We start from the raw sequence: 18,334 nt of genomic DNA on the forward strand, positions 1-18,334 counted from the left end.
AAGTATCTTCTAAAAAAATTATCGTTACTTAAGGAAAATAAAAATTATATCTAAATTATGACATAATTTGTTTTATATAAAACATAAATCTTTTCCTAAAAGATTAAATTATCCATTATAAGGACATGTTCACATTTACTGAACTGAGCTGAACTGACCTGAACTGGACTGATTTGAGCTGAACTAAACTAAACTGAACTGATTGGAGCTGAACTGAACTGAACTGAACTGAACTGATTGGAGCGGAACTGAACTAAACAGAACTGATTGGAGCTGAACTGAACTGAACTGAACTAAGCTGAAATGAATATTTTATGAGAGAGGGAAATTAAGAGCTGAACTGATTGGAGCTGAACTAAACTAAACTGAACTGATTGGAGCTGAAGTGAACTGAACTGAAATTAAGTAAATGTGAACAGACCCTAAGTTTATAACTATTACATGTTTATTTAAATATTTTCTCTTGCATGGTTTTTTTTTTTTTTTTATTTTAAATATACTCTATATATTTTAATACTCAAGTCATTATATTAAAAAATTTATAGTAAAATTGTCAATAAAAATTTAACAACCGTGCATTGCACGGGATTTAACCTAATATATTGCATATAGTAAAACATATAGAGACAGAGAGAGTAATATATATTTGAAGCTATGCTAATCGAAGAGCTATCTGTCCCTAATTTGTCTATAAAAAGATTATATGTACATTTTCAAACACAAGATATTCTAAAACACGATCAAATTAGTTCTATTCTCAAGGAGAAATGAAGAATTCAGCAATCCTTAAGTTTTATCTTGTCCTCCTCTTGTCACTCGCAACATCAATAATAGCTCAAGAAGTTGGTAAGTCACATACTTTAGTAAAACTTGTTCATAGATTTATCAATTTATTCTCCGTCCAAATATATTGTCACGATGATAGTGTAATTTCTAATATTACTACCTCAACAAGATAGTACATACACGATGCTCTATTATATTAACAACGATGTTTTACAATGTTTTATTGTACAATGGCAGAGGACGAGTCGGAATTCAACTACATTCGAGGGGATAAAAGGGGGCCAGAGAACTGGGGAAACATCAAAGATGAATGGGCGAAATGTAACACAGGCAAAAAACAATCACCCATCTTCATATATCCCCGGGTACCGGAAAGAGTCCCGGAGTCGGAAAGGGTCCTAAGGTTTTATCAACCCGGTCGAACAACACTCATAAATAGAGGCCATGATATTAAGGTTTATTAGCTCAACTTTCTTAATCCTAGCAATCAATAATTCTTGCTACGTTGCAAAACCTAAGGGTTTATTTACAAACGAAATACATGTTTATAAATTGAATTGAAGCTCATGTACATGTACTAACCACCTTCCTTTCGAGTTTCATTAAAATCGCGCCTATGGTATTGGCATATTGCCCTACCTCTACAGCTTCATACATGTAACGTTGCCAAATGAATTGCCTTCAATAAACAACTAACACAATAATATCAAAGTGATATTCTTGGATAAAAAATTGAGTGGTTAAAAAATCGATTTGAAAAAAAAGGGTTGGTATTTAGCATATCACAGACTTTTATATGTCTTGGCGGCTAGCCATCATGAGGGTTAATTTGTTAATGCTATAATGATTACTTGGTCAGTTTTGTAGGGGTGACTTGTTTTGTGTTAAGGGTTACTCTGTCTATGTTATAGGAGATACTTTTTGTTTTTACAAGTGGTCATATTGTATGATCAGCCACACAAAATGCATTGATAGATTCTACAAATAGAAGTTATTTTTTTTGGGGAAGAAATAGATGTTGATATCATTTATTAGTTAAATCAATCCTCATGCATAAATGTATCTAATTTCAAATTTTTTTATTTTTTTATTTTTTATTTTTTTTATTTTTTTTTTTTATTATACTATAACTCTTCTTGTAGCTTGACTGGACGGATGGAGGTGGAAGGATCCGGATCAATGGCACCGATTATATCCTACAACAATGCCACTGGCACTCTCCATCGGAGCACGCAATCAATGGAAGGAGGTATATGCAAAGCATTGGCTAACATATTCTTTTCATTTGGAATTAGTTGCCACTAATTAATTAGCTTAGCTAGACAATTAAATCATGATTTTCACTTTTTGCTATGGAGTATCAATTTAAATCTACATTTGAATAAAAAATAATTTGATGGAAATTCTTTTTTTTTTTCCCAAATCAAGCAACTTAAAATTTTATACTCCATATTTTATCTTTCATGACTATGCTTTCTGCTATTTTGGACCATGATGACATATTTATTTCTAATTTTTTATTTTACATTTGACAAATTTTCATTCACCAGTTATGTTAGGTTGAAATATATATATTCATGATTTTCTTACTACAAATTATCATCATACATTTAAAAGTAAATACTTATATAGAATTTATATAAAGATATGAGATATTTAAGTTGGTAAATATATTATTTTACAATTATTTTCCTAAATATTGGAAGAAATATTTTTTTTGTATATTCACTATAAATTTTTTAAAAGTTTTTTTTTAAAAAAAAAATTACTAAAGACACACCAGAAGATGACACGTGTCATTGCGGGTGCGTCTTTTACTCCCTCCGTCCCCCTTTTGATAGTCCCTTATAGGAATTTTTCGCGGGAATTAATAAACATAGTTAAAGTACATTGAAAAAGTAAATTGACATTGAGTATGCAAAAAAGTAGAGAGAGAAAGTAATAAAAGTACATGGGAAAACAAAATTTACGTGGGAAATTTAAATTTGCACAAATTTGTTGCAAATTGGAGGGAATTTTGGTAAAAAAATTTATATTAATGGTTGTTAGAAAAAGCAAATGGGGTGAGCATTTTGGGACTAAAATTTGTCCATAAAAGACTATCAAAAGGGGACGGAGAGAGTAGTATTTAGTTATTGATTGATTATTGATTGATTGATTATTGATAATTTCTCAACATGTTATTTTATTTTATTTTATTTTATTTTTTACTAGCTATAATTTAACATGTGCATGTATTATACTGAGTAATATTTTTCTAACGACACCAATTTCATTTATTAAATTTTTATTTAACATAGGTATGCTTTGGAGGCGCACTTTGTACATCAAAGCCTAGACAACAAAATTGCAGTAATTGGATTCCTTTACGATTTTGGGAATCCTGATCCTTTCCTTTCTTCGGTAATCAAGTCATCAATATATAAACATATGAGTAGTTTGTTCCTTCAAAATAAAAATAAAAATAACACATAGAGGAGTAGGTTGTATGTCTAATAACCAACAAATAAATATGACTAATCATTCTCTTGACGAGTACGTGGTTTATGTAGGGATCGGAATGGGGTCACTACGACACCTACTATGTCACACACAAGACAATCAACCAAAATTCAATCTAATGAAACCAAAATTATCACACAACCAATATAGCAACACCAAGACAGCAATAGGGCAGTAGCAAATGAACAACAATACCAACAATAATCGGAAGAAACAACAATAATCAACCCACTCTTAGCAAGAATTACCCCTTGACAAGCTTGCTAAACAAGCCACAAAAATAAGCCCCAAGATGGACTCATAATAACAAGTAAAATGTAATAAAATTTGGGCCATTCATGAATACCAAAATAATGAACATTTTACCATAACTTGGGCTGGACCCCTAACAATCTCCCCCTTCAGCCCAATACGGGGAAGACCAACACGCTTCAATCATCACTTGAAGCTCATTCCCACAAGCTTGCTACAAACATCAAGCTTGCTCCCGGGAACCACTTTTGTTAACATATCTGCACCGGCCATTCTTGTCAGTGTGGACTTTCTTCAGTTTCAAATGCTTCTCTTGAATCACATCTCGTAACCAATGATATCTTATATCAATATGCTTGGTACGAGCATGGTACATAGCATTTTTACTCAAATCCATAGCACTTTGACTGTCACAAAGTACTATATATTCTCCCTGCTTCAAACCCAGCTCTCGAAGGAACCTCTTAAGCCATAGCATCTCTTTGCCCGCTTCCACAGCTGCAATGTACTCTGCCTCAGTTGTTGACAATGCTACACATTTTTGTAGCTTGGATTGCCATGAAATGGCTCCCCCTGAAAATGTAAACACATAACTTGAGGTAGATTTTCTGTTATCAAGATCATCTGCCATGTCTGCATCTGTATAGCCTTCAAGAATATGTTTACCACCTCCATAACACAAGCAAATTTTGGAGGTGCCACGCAAGTATCTGAAGATCCACTTCACTGCTTCCTAGTGAGCCTTACTCGGATTAGATAAGTATCTGCTCACTAAACCCACAGAATGTGCAATATCTGGCCTAGTACACACCATAGCATACTTTCTTTCTCCTTCTCTGTTGTAGGACAAGCCCTCTTACTTAGCTTAAAATGTGTTGCTAATGGTGTACTAACAGGCTTGGCATGCTTCATATTGAACCTTTCAAGCACCCGTTCAATATACTTTTCTTGTGAAAGCCACAGCTTTCCAGCCTTCCTGTCACGAGCAATCTCCATGCCAAAGATTTGCTTTGCAGGACCCAAGTCTTTCATGTCAAATGACTTGGACAAGTCTTTCTTCAAACTTTGAATCATTCCTGCATCTTGTCCAACTATCAGCATATCATCCACATATAAAAGAAGGATGATGAAGTTACCTCCAGGGAACTTTCTAATGTACACACAAGGATCTGCCAAAGTTCGTTTATAACCATTGCTTGTCATAAACGAATCAAATTTCTTGCACCATTGCCTTGGTGCCTGTTTAAGCCCAAAAAGACTCTTCTTTAGTTTGCAAACAAACTTTTCTTTCCCTTTCTCTTCAAATCATTCAGGTTGCTCCATGTAGATTTCTTCATGCAAGTCACCATGTAGAAAAGCAGTTTTAACATCAAGCTGCTCCAACTCAAGATCAAGACTTGCAGCTAATCCCAACACAGTTCTGATAGAAGTCATTTTGACAACAGGAGAGAAGATCTCATCAAAGTCAATGCCCTTTTTCTGGTTGCATCCCTTTACCACCAATCTGGCTTTGCGCTTCACAATCTTCTCACCATCTTTCCTGTTCTTGAAAACCCACCTGTTTTTCAAGACTTTCTTGCCCTTGGGAGGCATCACCAACTCATAAGTTTCATTCTTCTGTAAGGACTCCATTTCTTCCTTCATTGCATCGAGCCACAGATCTTTCTCTTCAAGAGACAACACTTCTTGATAGTTTTCTGGCTCTCCATCCTCAGTGAGTAGAATGAACTCTGAGCTTGGATACTTTGTTGAAGGTTTGCGCTCTCTGATTGACCTTCGAACCTGTGTATCCTCAACTTGTGGGGTAGGCTGCTCCCCCTGCTCATGAACCTCTTCTTCATGAACTTCTTCCTCATCTGATGAAGACTCGTCAAGATCAACACCACCATCATCATCATGAACACCATCCTCATCATGAACTGGTACATCACCATCAGGTTGTACCTCACCAACATCTTCATGATTCTCCTCAACATTCTCATCTACTGGCTGATTTACAGGAGGTATAGGAGAAGAAACATCATCAGTAGTATCAAAAGTCAATTCTGAAGTAGGAGTATACCTCGTAATCAGAAGATCTGCACCCTTCTCATGCTCAAAGAATACTACATCTCTGCTTCTCACAACCTTCTTCTTTTCAAGATCATATAGTCTGAAACCATACTCTTCATCACCATAGCCAACAAAAACACATGGGTTGGTCTTGGAATCAAGCTTCGATCTCTGATCTTTCGGCACATGCATGAATGCCTTGCATCCAAAGACTCTCAAGTGTGAATATGAAGAATCACACCCCTTCCATGCTCTATCTGGAATGTCAAGACCAAGAGGAACTGATGGAGAACGGTTGATCAAATATACGGCACACTGAACTGCTTCAGCCCATAATGTCTTAGGAAGATCAGACATTCTAAGCATACATCTCACTTTCTACATAATGGTTCTGTTCATCCTTTCTGCAACTCCATTGTGTTGTGGTGTACCGGGCTCTGTCTTCTCATGTCTAATGCCATGCTGTGAGCAATAATGCTTGAACTCTTTCGAAGTATACTCACCACCATTATCAGTTCGGAGATGCGAACACTTGGCTTTTTGTCTTCAACATATATACCCAAGTTCTTCAAGTAGCATCATCAATGAAAGTGACAAAATATCTATTGCCACCAAGAGATTCAACTTCAATGGGACCACAGACATCGGAGTGTACTAACTCCAACTTGGCTTGCTTTCTAGTAGACTTCCTGGAAAAGGAAGCTCTATGCTGCTTTCCTGCCAAACAGTGATCACAAGGGTCAAGAGAAACAGTTTTATCAACAAGAATCAATGCTTTACTTGCTAAAAGTTTCAATCCCTTATCATTCATATGTCCCAATCTTTGATGCCACAGATTAGGAGAATTCTTCTCTTCAACTGCATTCAGCTCACCAGAACATACAGTCAAGTATGTCTTATACAAACAGCAACACAACTCGCCTCGAGCAACTGTCATCGAACCCTTAGACAACTTCCACTTACCATCACCAAAAGTATGTCGAAAGCCCTCTAAATCAAGAACATTAGCAGACAGGCGTAGATCTGGAATACGGCGCACATTCCTCAATGTAAGCACGCACCCAACACTTGTCTTCACACGAATATCACCTAACCCAACAATACTTGCCGAGCTCTGATTTTCCATCTTCACACTACCAAAGTCACCAGACTTGTAGTTCATGAAGTACTCTCTCCTGGGAACCCAATGGTATGAAGCCCCAGTATCTACGAGCCACTCTGTGTCTGAACTATCAACATGATGACACTCACTAACTGCACAAATCAAAGTGACCTCATCATCACTCTTAGAAGTTGTTGCTGCAGTGTTTTTATCATCTCCCTCTTTCTGTGAATCATTCTTTTTTCTTTGTTCCTTTTTCAAACGGAAACAATACTTCTTGATATGACCAGGCTTCTTGCAGTAGTTGCATGTAGTCACATTTCTTCCATCACTGGATTTGGACCTACTCCTTGAGTTATCACGGCCTTTGGGACCCTTACTCTTGCCTCTTCCTCTGTTCTCAACAACAAGAGCTTGTGAATTATCAACTCCCATCTCCTTTCTTCTGATTTCTTCATTGAACATGCTCTCCTTGATCACATCCAATGATATCACACCTTTTGGAGCAGAGTTACTAATAGTCACAACCAAAGTTTCCCAACTATCTGGCAAAGAACTCAATAAGAACAAAACCTGCAATTCATCATCAAGAACAATCTTCATAGTAGTCAACTTGTTAATAATATCCTGGAAGTCATTAAGATGCTCAGAAACTGACTTTCCACCCTTCAATTTCAAATTAACAAGTTTCTTAATCAATGAAGCTTTGTTATGTGCGGTCTTCCTTTCATAAAGACCTTCAAGTTTCTTCCACAAATCATATGGGTCGGACTCCTGTGACACATGGTTGAATATGCTAATATCAATCCATTGTCTAATAGTCCCTAAAGTCTTTCTTTTCAACTTAGCGCAATCTTTAGCATCCATCTTTTCAGGTTTTGTTGGTTTAACAATGCTACCATTAGTCTTTGTGGTTGTTTCAATCGGTTCATGCAAGTCTTTACAATATAACAAATCTTCCATCATAGGTCTCCAAATTGAATAATTAGTTGATGTCAATTTAACCATCGAACTACCACTAGTCGACTCCATAATGTGACAAATTAAATTCCGGCTCTGATACCAAGTTGTAGGGATCGGAAGGGGGTCACTACGACACCCACTATGTCACACACAAGACAATCAACCAAAATTCAATCTAATGAAACCAAAATTATCACACAACCAATATAGCAACACCAAGACAGCAATAGGGCAGTAGCAAATGAACAACAATACCAACAATAATTGGAAGAAACAACAATAATCAACACACACGGATTATACGTGGAAAACCCCTTCGATGTGAAGGATAAAAACCACGGGACCGTTTAAGGAGTCCACCCTAGCTTCTCTTATTGATAATTGAGGGTAAAATAAACCCAAATCAGTCTACAAAAGGTTTAACAACCCACCAATAACAACAAATAACAAGAGATCAAAATTAGAGAGCAAAAGAGTAGAATTCACCCAAGAAACAACAGTTCTGTCCGAAGCAGATTCTGACTAAACCAGACCTCAAAACGACGATCCAACCGTCCAAAATGAAGCCCTTTATGTCAGGAGTAAGCTGTCAAAATTTGGGGACGATCCAACGGTGGAACTTCCGGTGAGGGACAAATCTCTGAAAGCTGTCCCTGAAAATCCGAAGACCATCTTCACTCAAAACCCTCACTTTTGTGTGTGTTTTTGTTCTGCTCTTCTTACTGCACTTGCTGCCCACTCTTAGCAAGAATTACCCCTTGACAAGCTTGCTAAACAAGACACAAAAATAAGCCCCAAGATGGACTCATAATAACAAGTAAAATGTAATAAAATTTGGGTCATTCATGAAGACCAAAATAATGAACATTTTACCATAACTTGGGCTGGACCCCTAACAGTTTATATTATCCAGATTGAAGAAGAATTAAGATTGATTTCAGATAATTCATTAGACGAAATAATGGCTGGTACAATTCATCCATCAAAAGTACAAATGGAAGGAAGTAGTTATTATAGATACATGGGCTCACTCACAACCCCTCCTTGTGACGAAGGTATCATTTGGACAATTGAAACCAAGGTATGTACCTGTCTATTATGAAATTTTTTTTATCGTTTTTATATTGACATTTGTCATATAGATAAATATTTTTTTTATTACTTTCTAATCTTTATTGTTTGCTTCATTTCCTTATTTGGACCAACAACTGCGAAAATTCACTGATTTATTAGAAAAAATATTGTCATGGGAATCTTAATAGATTAATTGGAATTTAAAATTTCAAATTATCAAACTATATATCTGACCTCAAACTTGAGTGCTTGTTAATGACAAACGAGTTGAACTCGAAAGAAACTCCTAATGAGCCCATATCGACTTGTTCGCGACGAGCTATATGGCTCAGCTCAGGACCACCCCTTACACTTGGGGTTAATAAAAATTAGTGAAACGTATAAAATAATCAAATATAAAGACTGACAATTAATAAAGGAAACAAAATACTTCGTACAATTAAAGTTGGCCTATTCTATTAGTCATTATTCTTCAATTTGAAAAATCCTATTAGTCATCATTAGGAAACAATTTGAACACAAGTTGATTGAATAGCTAGAGTGATAAGGAAATAACACAATTTTTAGGTTTTGACGTATGCAAAATGGGACGAGTATATCAAGTATGTGTAGAAAGAAAGTGTGAACTAGAATTTAATAAACGTTAAATATTTATGTCATATAAATATATACTATATATTGAAAGGCGTTCCTAAGAACGTCGATGTGCTCTTAATTATCATTAGTTTTTGTAGAGGAATTGGTTTTTTCTATGCAATAGTATGCAATATGTCAAGGGATCAAATCTTGTAGCTAACAATTTTTAATTTTTTATTTTTATTTTTAATTTTTTATTTAATTTTATTTTTTTTAAAGTAAATGCAATCAATTCAATAGTTGCAAAATTATATGTACGTAGGTATAATCTTGGTCCCCTCACTTAGAGATTCTGGCTATCCGCCACTGCAAGAAATAAATTTTATAGTCTTCAACGTTTATAATCAACATGGTTAAGATGAATAAGGAATCAACATGACCAGTTCAACTAAACAAATGAAGCAATAAGCATTTGGAGAGCGACTTTTATCTATCCTTCACCATACCACAGAATAGATAAATTAGTCTTTGTTATATGTAATACCATACCAAATAATCTTATCAACTTACTCCCTTTTAAATAATGTGGTTTGTTATAGGAAAATTTATCAAAAATATCTATATAGAGCAACTTTTTTTGTTAGAGACCTCAGTATAAATTTTATTTTTATAAGATAATGGCTGAAACAAATTTTTACCTTATGCCGAAAAATGAGATTGACCCTGTTTTCCATTGTTAACAACCCCAGCCCCACCGACAAAACTGCCCCCTCCCCTCGCCCCCCTTTTGCCCTACCTACAAAACCACCCTCCTCCTCATATAAATAGTTTATTTTTAAGGAGTTCTTCGACAAATTTTCCTTTATTATATTTTATGTTTCACCAATTTATATTACATTGTTTTAAATTTTTTACTTTTTGTATGAGAATTAAGGTAAATGAGAGAGAAACTAAGTAATAGGGACCGATTTAAGGGGAAAAAAATGAATAAATAGGAGAGAAAAGTGAGTCGTTAAATGGGGCCAATGAACGGCAGGTTTCCTTTCAAACTCGTCCCACAAGTTAACATCCTTGCTAATCATTCATCGCTAACATCACTTCATATATATCCTTGATAGAATGTGTTGTTTCTCTCTTATATCTCTCATCGCTCAAAGTCCTAGCTTGTTTCCATTTTACTCCGCTGATTATCCATTACTTAGGAATGTCTTAATTTATTTTACATTCCTAGCTTTTTAAGAAACTTTTTTATTCATACTATTTCTTTAGATAACTTACATCTAAAACATTGTTTTTTTTCCTCTCTAATTTTTTACTTGCATGAAGTATGCACATTATTATGGGGCAAGTAAATACATAGAGGAAATGGTGTAAGATAGAAAATATTTATAGAGAAAATTACTTTTCTTGTTGAATAAAAAGATTGTTTACGTAAAGCATGATGCATGTGCCTTAATTAAAGATTCATATGGTCAATAAACTAAGGTTGTATTTGGATATACACAATTCATTTCAAATGAAAGATTTCAATTTCAGAATTTGAATTCTTATAATTCAATTCCAAAATATTTGTTTGGGAAATAGTAGAATTTCAATTTCTGGATTTCAAAATATCGTCAATTTTTACAAAAAAAAAAAAAAAAAAAAAAAAAAAAAAAAAAAAAAAAAAAAAATTGTTTAAAAAAAAACAAAAATTAAAAAATTATGCTATTTAATTTTAATACTCCAGTATTAGTGTTCTACATTTATTAGTACTTCGTACGAAATTACAGTTTGATTGTTTTATGTAACCATAATCAAAGCTTTTACTTAAGATTGTGAATTAAACCCTAATTTATTCCCCAAATTTGATTATTAGAATGAAAATTATGAATTTACCTTCCATATTAATGAAAACGTAGCTTAATTTAGATGAAACTACAGCTTTATAAAATCCGAATCTTGCTTCAATCGAGCAAAATAATCTTGTAAACAACAAGATTTGTATCACAATTGTTCAAATAATGATGTGTTTTGGGGGGTCGACGATGGCGATGGCAGTGGCGGTGGCGGCGACGGCGGTTGATGGGAAGTCAGAAATAGAAGAGGAGAGAGAATCCATGGAGGATGAGGTTGTCGAAGAGAAAGAAGTATGGAAGTTTAGATTAGAATTTGAAATGACTTGGTTTGAGGTGTCATTTTGAAATTCTGATTTTTGACTTATTTTTAGATGGGTTGGAATTTGGCCCAAATCCAGAATTAAAATTCTTGGTTTTCCAAACATGATATTTGGGCCAATTCCATATTTTCAAATGAAATCTATGTTCCCAAACAAGCCATAAAAGTATTGTGTTTTCTTTAAACAAGGGCCGAGTAAAGTAATAAATATACTTGGTACATTATAAATCTATGTAATGTGACTGTGAGTAACTCGGAAAACACACAAATAAGCTTCAACTATAAGGCCCTGTTCACTCCACCTTAGAAAATAATATTAAGTAAAAATAATTTCAGTTTAGTAAAAGTAAGTTCAGTTCAATAAAATTAGTTTCAGTTCAATAAAATTCAGTTTTTTTAAAGAAAAATTATAATAGAAAATCAGTAAAAATAATTTCAGTTAAGCAAAAATAATTTAAGTTCAGCAAATATAATTCTATTTCAGTAAAAATAATTCTAATTTAGCATAAATAAGGTGAAGTGAAAGGGGCCTAAGTTTTTACATTTTTACAAAAGGTATACATAGCATGTTAGTATGTGGCAATTATACATTGATTTTACTCTAATGGTTTACTTTTCACTATCACAGCTTGGAACTGTTTCAAAAGAACAAGTGAAATTGTTGCGAGATGCTGTTAATGATGTAAGTTCAAACCCTCATAATGTAGACGAGATTTCATTATTCTAGGGTGGTCTTTTTGTTACAATAACAACACTTTAAATTTGATATAAAATTTGTCTCTTCGTTTACCGGCCTTTTTGAAGAATGCAAGGGAAAATGCAAGACCATTGCAGCCTTTGAATGGAAGAAGGGTGCACCTCTACGATACAAGACTTCGTATTGACAACGACAACACTTTCCGGACAGCATATGCAGCATATGTGTAAACAAGTCTTCTTCTATGAAATCGGACTGGTTCAAAATGAAAATTTATGCTAATTTTATGTATGGATAAATAAAAAGGCATTAGTTGATTACAAACACTATTTTATGCCGAAATATCAATAATGACTAAGGAGACATCCTCTTCATGTATATAAAGTGTTATTGTGTACCATCACAAGTTCAATGCAACCATATAAGGGTAAACTTGTGGGGGACTACTTAAATATTACTCCCTTTATTTTGTTGTTTATTAAATGTCATCCCAATGACTTTTGCATTCCCTCGCACCTCTTTGACCAAATTTTTTGCATTATATATAACTAATAAGATTTGTAATAAGTATTTTGGGGTTTTTTGTGTCCCTCGGGAGAGTTGCAACACTAAAACTGGATCCAACAAGGGGCGCCTGTACCTGCAAAACAACGGAGCACCAAATGGCCGTTGGTCCGCCTCCGATGATTATGTTAGTATGGATTTGGAGTGAAAGCGTGCGGAAAAGAGTTTATCTGCTTGGATTCCAAGCTCAGGTGTACTGTTTCTTGAGAGTGACAGTTCAGGCAATGATTGGTATTCAATCAAGGATATGTCATAAAAGTTGTAAAAAGATCAGATCCCCATAATGTGGGGGATGTTCCCTATTTATAGGGTCCTTGGAATGTGTGCCCTTTCTAGGGTTTCATGCCGTAGGGAAGGGCACGCCGTTTTTTGTAGGGCCCCTTGAGATTTAGGCCTTGAAAACCGCCATTCCCAAGGGGCTGGATCTGCCAGACATGTGTCACCATCTGGAAGGTCCAAAGTGGTGCCCCTTCTAGTGACACGTGTCAGGCTCTGGTTGGGCCAGTTGGCGTGGTGAAAATACCCAAATCATTTACCCCTCACAGGGGACACGCGCTTGCCACGTGTCGCCTGTGACAGGTGTCAGCCATTGGTTGGCTAATTTCAAATTTACTGTGGAGGGAAAAATTAGGTTTCACCCCCTCTATAAATAGAAGGTATCCCTCCCCTTAGATTCACACCTTTGCGCGAATCTTTGGAGAATCTCTGAATTTTTAACTTTCAAAAACTTTGTCTCTCAAGCATCCGACACTCGGCCCTTCGACCGCCTGTACCAGCGAACCGGAAACCAAGCGCCTCTTAGTTCCTTCTTCTAAGGTAATCGCTTGTTCTCTTATTTTTCTTTGTTTTTGAAAAATGGTTTCCCAAACGCACGCAGCACGGCATAGGATAGTGATCAGCCGGTCACCGGGGACGCCTGAATCTAGAACTAGCGGTGCCAACTGTTTGGCCAAGGACTTTGCTTTGCGAACTTCCCCGAATCCGACCGTTTCTGTATCCGTGTAGGACACCATTCCAGAACCAAGAGAACCACGAGTAAATAAAATTTGGATGGTACCTTCTAACATTCGGATGGGTCGACTGTATATTCAAAAGGCTCCATAAGGGTGCCTGCTAATGAGGTGTTTGAAAACCCTCCTAGCCCTTCTTCTGACCTTCCTCCAAACCCCACATACTATCATTCGCCCACTTTTAGCGGTACTTCCAGTGATAGAATTCTGTGGGAGGCTGAAAATCAATCAGGACCTGAGCCTTCTGGACAGGCGTCGGAAGAGAGACTGGGGGATGACCCTGCCAGCACTAGTGAGGACACCATCACGTGGCCCCTGTTGGGCAGTTATCGTGATAAGAACTTTGGATGCTACGAGGCGTCCATTCAGGCTGGACTCCGCTTCCCTCTTCATCCGGCTGTGGAGAGGATTTTAATTAGGCGGATACCAACTGGGTATCTGGAAACTAGCCCCCAACTCTTAGGTAAATATTCTGACTACGTTGCCGCCTGTGAGATGCTGGCCGTGGAGCCCAGCTTCGAGGCATTCGCTCATATGTATTATCTGAGCAGAGCTCCACATCAGAGCAGGGTCGGCTAGTTTACCTTGTCCAACCAAAAGGGTTACATGATGACCCTGGGGAAAGAAAATAAATGGAAGGACTGGAGGTCTAAGTTTTACATCGTCTCTTCCCTAGATACCAAGAGAAACAAGCGGTACAATCGCTGGACAGCAGAGCCGACCCTTCTGGCGGGTAAAAGTGCTCTTCCGCCTGTTCCTAGGAAGGCGCAGAAGGAGATATTAGACCGAGGCCTGCTTAAAGTGGCCGTTCGGACCAATGAAGAAACGGGGAAAAAAGAGGTAACCCCCCAAAACTATATTCCCAAGTTCGAGTGGCTCTCGGATGGGAATTATTTTGCCGCATGTGGCCTGGGTACTAAGAAGCCGAGACGTAGTAGACTGCATGCACATGTAGTTTTAACTACTCATTTTGTGATGATTTTGTTTAAGTCTTTAACTCTCTTGCCCCTTTTTTCGCAGATATAGCAATGTCGAAGCTTCCTTCTCACCGAAAGCCGGCTGTTTTTGCAGCCTTGTATCGTTCGTCCGTCAAATAGGCAAACGAGGAGCATCTGTCTGGCGGCACTCCACAGGTGAGGAACATCTCTATTTTTTGTACTTGTGAAAATCTTGTTGAGTCCTCAACTGATTAGGTGAGCTTTGGTTTACAGGGCGCCTCGACCAAGCCCTCGTCCTCCCACCAGCCGGACCCTAAGCTGCGAAAGCAGACAGGCGGCGATGTCGGTAAAAACCGAAAACACATGTACATCGCCTCTAAGCCTAAGAAGGGGATAGACACCTCCACCCCCACCAGGACCCCATTGAAGCCGGATGCTCACCTCAGAGCGTCGAAGAGTGGCCAGACGAATGCTCAGGATGATTAATCCTGATGACAAGGCATCCGTCAGAGGAGTCGGATCCCTTGACTTAGATGCCATTCTGGCGCTTCTTTGCAATGTTAGACTTGTACTTTTGTCTTGGGCATTGTTTTGGTTAAAGGTTTTCTAACTTTTTGTTGTGTTATTGCCGAATGCAGGCTATGCTTCACGTGAGTGGGCTCAAGAAGCCACTCATCGAGAAGAAACAAGAGGCAAAGGCAGCAAAAGCTCAAGCCGCCTCTGCTTTAGACACCGCCTAGTTTCAAATTACCCAAAATGAAATTCTGACACTTGATATGCTATATTCCCAAGCGTCGGCCAATGTGCAGGTGTAGCAGAATCTGGATGCGGCTCAGAAGAAAATCACTGAACTCTAAAATTAGGTCAAGGACCTTAAAGACAAGATGGAGCCCCTCCAAGAAGCGCAAGAGAAAGCTGGCCGCCTGGAGAAGTTGGTTGGTAGACTCAAGGGTCGGCTGCATAACCAAGAAACTCAGCTGAAGGCAAAGTATAAGTCTTGGCTGAGGAAGAGAATAAGGCCCTAGTTAAGCAAATAATGGATGATTATGAAGCCATCATGCGTGCGGCCTGGGCAGCAGTGCAACCGGACTCCGACTATCAAATTTGGAATTCCAAGTTTGATGAGGCGAATGATGAGTTTAATGCCCGTCTTATTCAAGAAGCTGAGAATGCAGCCGCCGATGGTGATGACGACGTGCCCGACTCATCAGACGAGTCGTCCTCCAGTGGGGAGGAAGAGGATTCGGGGGAGGATGAGAAAAAAGATGATGAGCAGCCGAAGGATGACAAGTCGGCTGCCGATGCTGAAAGCCTCCCCTGATCTTTTAAGATTTCATGTGTCTTTTTCTGCGGCCGTATGGCCATAATTCTGCTTTTCCAACCTGTGTGCCGAGTATGTGATGTATTTTTACCGAGCAAGGGATCGGCTTTGCCAACTCAACTTTCCCAGCTGCCATGTGGCGGTTAGTTTTAATTTTAATGAAGCATTCGGCTGTATGGTCGGTTCTGTTTATATCTGCTCTATATAAATTTTTTTTTGCATGTTTTTGGCTAAGTAATTATAACATGTATACCATGCGAATATCCTATTTTTTGCATGTTTTTGGCTGAGTAATTTTAACCTGTATACCATGCGAATATCCTTGCCCCTGGACGGATGTATATTGGTTTCGGTTGATTGGATTGATTGACTTAGAAAATATTGATACTTAGAAGAGTATGCATGGTTTCTAAGTCAATCAATCACTATGGTGATTGCACCAAACCAAGCGACAGACGGCCATGCAGAGCAGTCGATCCTTTGATTTCATCCGGCCATAGGCCTCGTTAAAATAAGATGCTAAGTTTTTAACTGAGTTGATTTGTTAAAGAAAAATATTCCGCCTGGTTTGCCCCAGTGCAAAGAACAGGCGCATCCGGCCAGAGGCCTCTCTTTTGTATAAATAATCTACTAAGTATTTTAGCTCATTTTCTTAATAAGAAAAAAGTTCGTCTGTCCTGCCTTAGAGCAGAAGCAGGCGCATCCGGCCATAAGCCTTGTATACATAGAATGCTAAGTTTTTTGACTTAGCTTTTTGATTGAAAAAAAATTTCCCGCCTGTCTTGCCCCAGAGAAAAAACAAGTGCCTCCGGCCTTATGCCTCGATAGCCTCTAATCATGAAACAGTGACCGTTTTCCAATTGTGCTAGAACAGTTGGAAAACTCTGGGCCTTTTAGATTTCACTTTAGATTAAATAAAACAACTGCGAATACTGCCTTAGCATTCGGTAGGGCCGTTTGATGTATTCGTAGAGCAATGTGCCACCCAAATGGGAGATGCTTCTCCTCGACGAATTCGCCCGAATGGACGTCGCCGATTATCTGACTCATGTTAGAGCAGACGGTCATACTCATGTTGGAGCAGACCGTGGCTGTCGGCCTCTATTGATTTATTAATATCCGGCTATTGGCCTCTTTAAAAATGTTAAATAGTTGTTAAGTGTTGGACTTAACTTAAAAATAAATTCGTAGGGTCGACTGCTTTAGTGCAGTCGGCTCCTTCAGATGGATTGGGGCGTCTGCTGTTGGAGTAGACATTTTGCAAATAGTGTGGCCGTCTGCACTTTGTACAGGCGACGCTAATATAATTTTCTTTTACAAAGCTTAGTAAAAAGACAAGTTGGGAAATGAAGGCATATTCTCATTAACAAAATTTCGAGAAATTTACAAAAATTCTTAGAAGTAGTGCTTTTTCAAGTTATCTACATTCCAAGTTTTGGGCAGCTGCCTGCCGTCTGGTTCTTCCAGGCGGTAGGTGCCGTCTCTTACTTCGTCATAGACTCAGTAGGGGCCTTCCCAATTTGGGGTAGCTTTCTCTGCTCATTCGCCCTACCGACTGCCTCCATTTTCCGTAGCACAAAGTCCCCCACTTTGAGAGGACGCTTGTGTACTCTTTTGTTGTAAGCCCGAGTCATTCTTAGACGGTAGATCTCAAGGCGCAAGGCAGCATTGCCCCTACGCTCTGGAAGTGAGTCCAATGCTAGCCGCATGGCCTCCCTGTTTGCATCTTCGTCATATAACATGATTCGAAGAGTCGACTCATAGTGTTCAATGGGCAGGACATTTTCTGCACCATACACCATGAGGAATGGGGTTTCTCCAGTTGCCCCTTTTGCAGTCGTTCTGATGGCCCAAAGGACGTGCAGTAATTCATCCGTCCAAAGGCTGCCAACTCACTCGATTTTTTTTTAATCTCGTCTGAGATTAACTTGTTGAAGGCTTCGACCTGGCCGTTTGCTTGGGGTCGGCCGACTGATGAAAAGAAACTTGAGACCCCATGGTCTCCCAACCAAGTCTTAAGTTGAGGCATCTCAAACTTAGGACCATTGTCAAAAACCATAGACATAGGCACCCCAAAACGGGTGATAATATTCCTCCAGATGAAGGAGATGACATCCTTTGTCTTAATGTTCTTGACCGCCTTATGCCTCTACCCACTTGGTAAAGTAATCCAAAGCCACTAAAATGTAGCGCTTGCCGCCTGGAGCAGTTGTGTAAGGCCCCAGTATATCCATGCCCCATTAGCAAAGGGTATTGGGCTGTGCATGGCCGTCAGGTCTGTGGCCGGACGATGGATGAGCTTGCCAAATTTTTGACATTTTTCACATCTTTTTACCGTTT

The 18,334-nt window shown here is 38.1% G+C and overlaps 1 protein-coding gene across 2 annotated transcripts; it reads left to right on the forward strand.

The window, feature by feature from the left end:
* Positions 1 to 243: 243 nt before the first annotated feature.
* Positions 244 to 12,644, forward strand: LOC145618427 (alpha carbonic anhydrase 7-like). 2 transcript variants are annotated; one of them, XM_081673194.1, is made up of 7 exons: positions 248 to 846; positions 1,024 to 1,241; positions 1,929 to 2,035; positions 3,087 to 3,189; positions 8,571 to 8,738; positions 12,093 to 12,146; positions 12,269 to 12,644. In XM_081673194.1, exons 1-7 carry the CDS (start codon positions 768 to 770, stop codon positions 12,389 to 12,391), a joined length of 852 nt encoding a protein of 283 aa, XP_081529320.1. In that variant the 5' UTR covers positions 248 to 767; the 3' UTR covers positions 12,392 to 12,644. The 2 variants fall into 2 exon arrangements, with proteins under 2 accessions (XP_081529321.1, XP_081529320.1); XM_081673195.1 differs by lacking the exon at positions 8,571 to 8,738 and having other exon boundaries at positions 244 to 846.
* Positions 12,645 to 18,334: the final 5,690 nt, after the last annotated feature.

The sequence above is a fragment of the Chenopodium album genome, chromosome 26 (assembly GCF_948465745.1).
Source record: "Chenopodium album chromosome 26, dcCheAlbu1.1, whole genome shotgun sequence".
NCBI lineage: Eukaryota > Viridiplantae > Streptophyta > Magnoliopsida > Caryophyllales > Amaranthaceae > Chenopodium > Chenopodium album.

What these genes read in the sequence shown, in the direction of transcription:
- LOC145618427 (XM_081673194.1), top strand. Translation starts at nt 768, where the DNA reads ATGAAGAATTCAGCAATCCTTAAGTTTTATCTTGTCCTCCTCTTGTCA. An exon ending in ATAGAGGCCATGATATTAAG is followed by an intron (nt 1,242 to 1,928) that starts GTTTATTAGCTC and finishes CTCTTCTTGTAG; the next exon opens with CTTGACTGGACGGATGGAGG. An exon ending in TTTGGACAATTGAAACCAAG is followed by an intron (nt 8,739 to 12,092) that starts GTATGTACCTGT and finishes TCACTATCACAG; the next exon opens with CTTGGAACTGTTTCAAAAGA.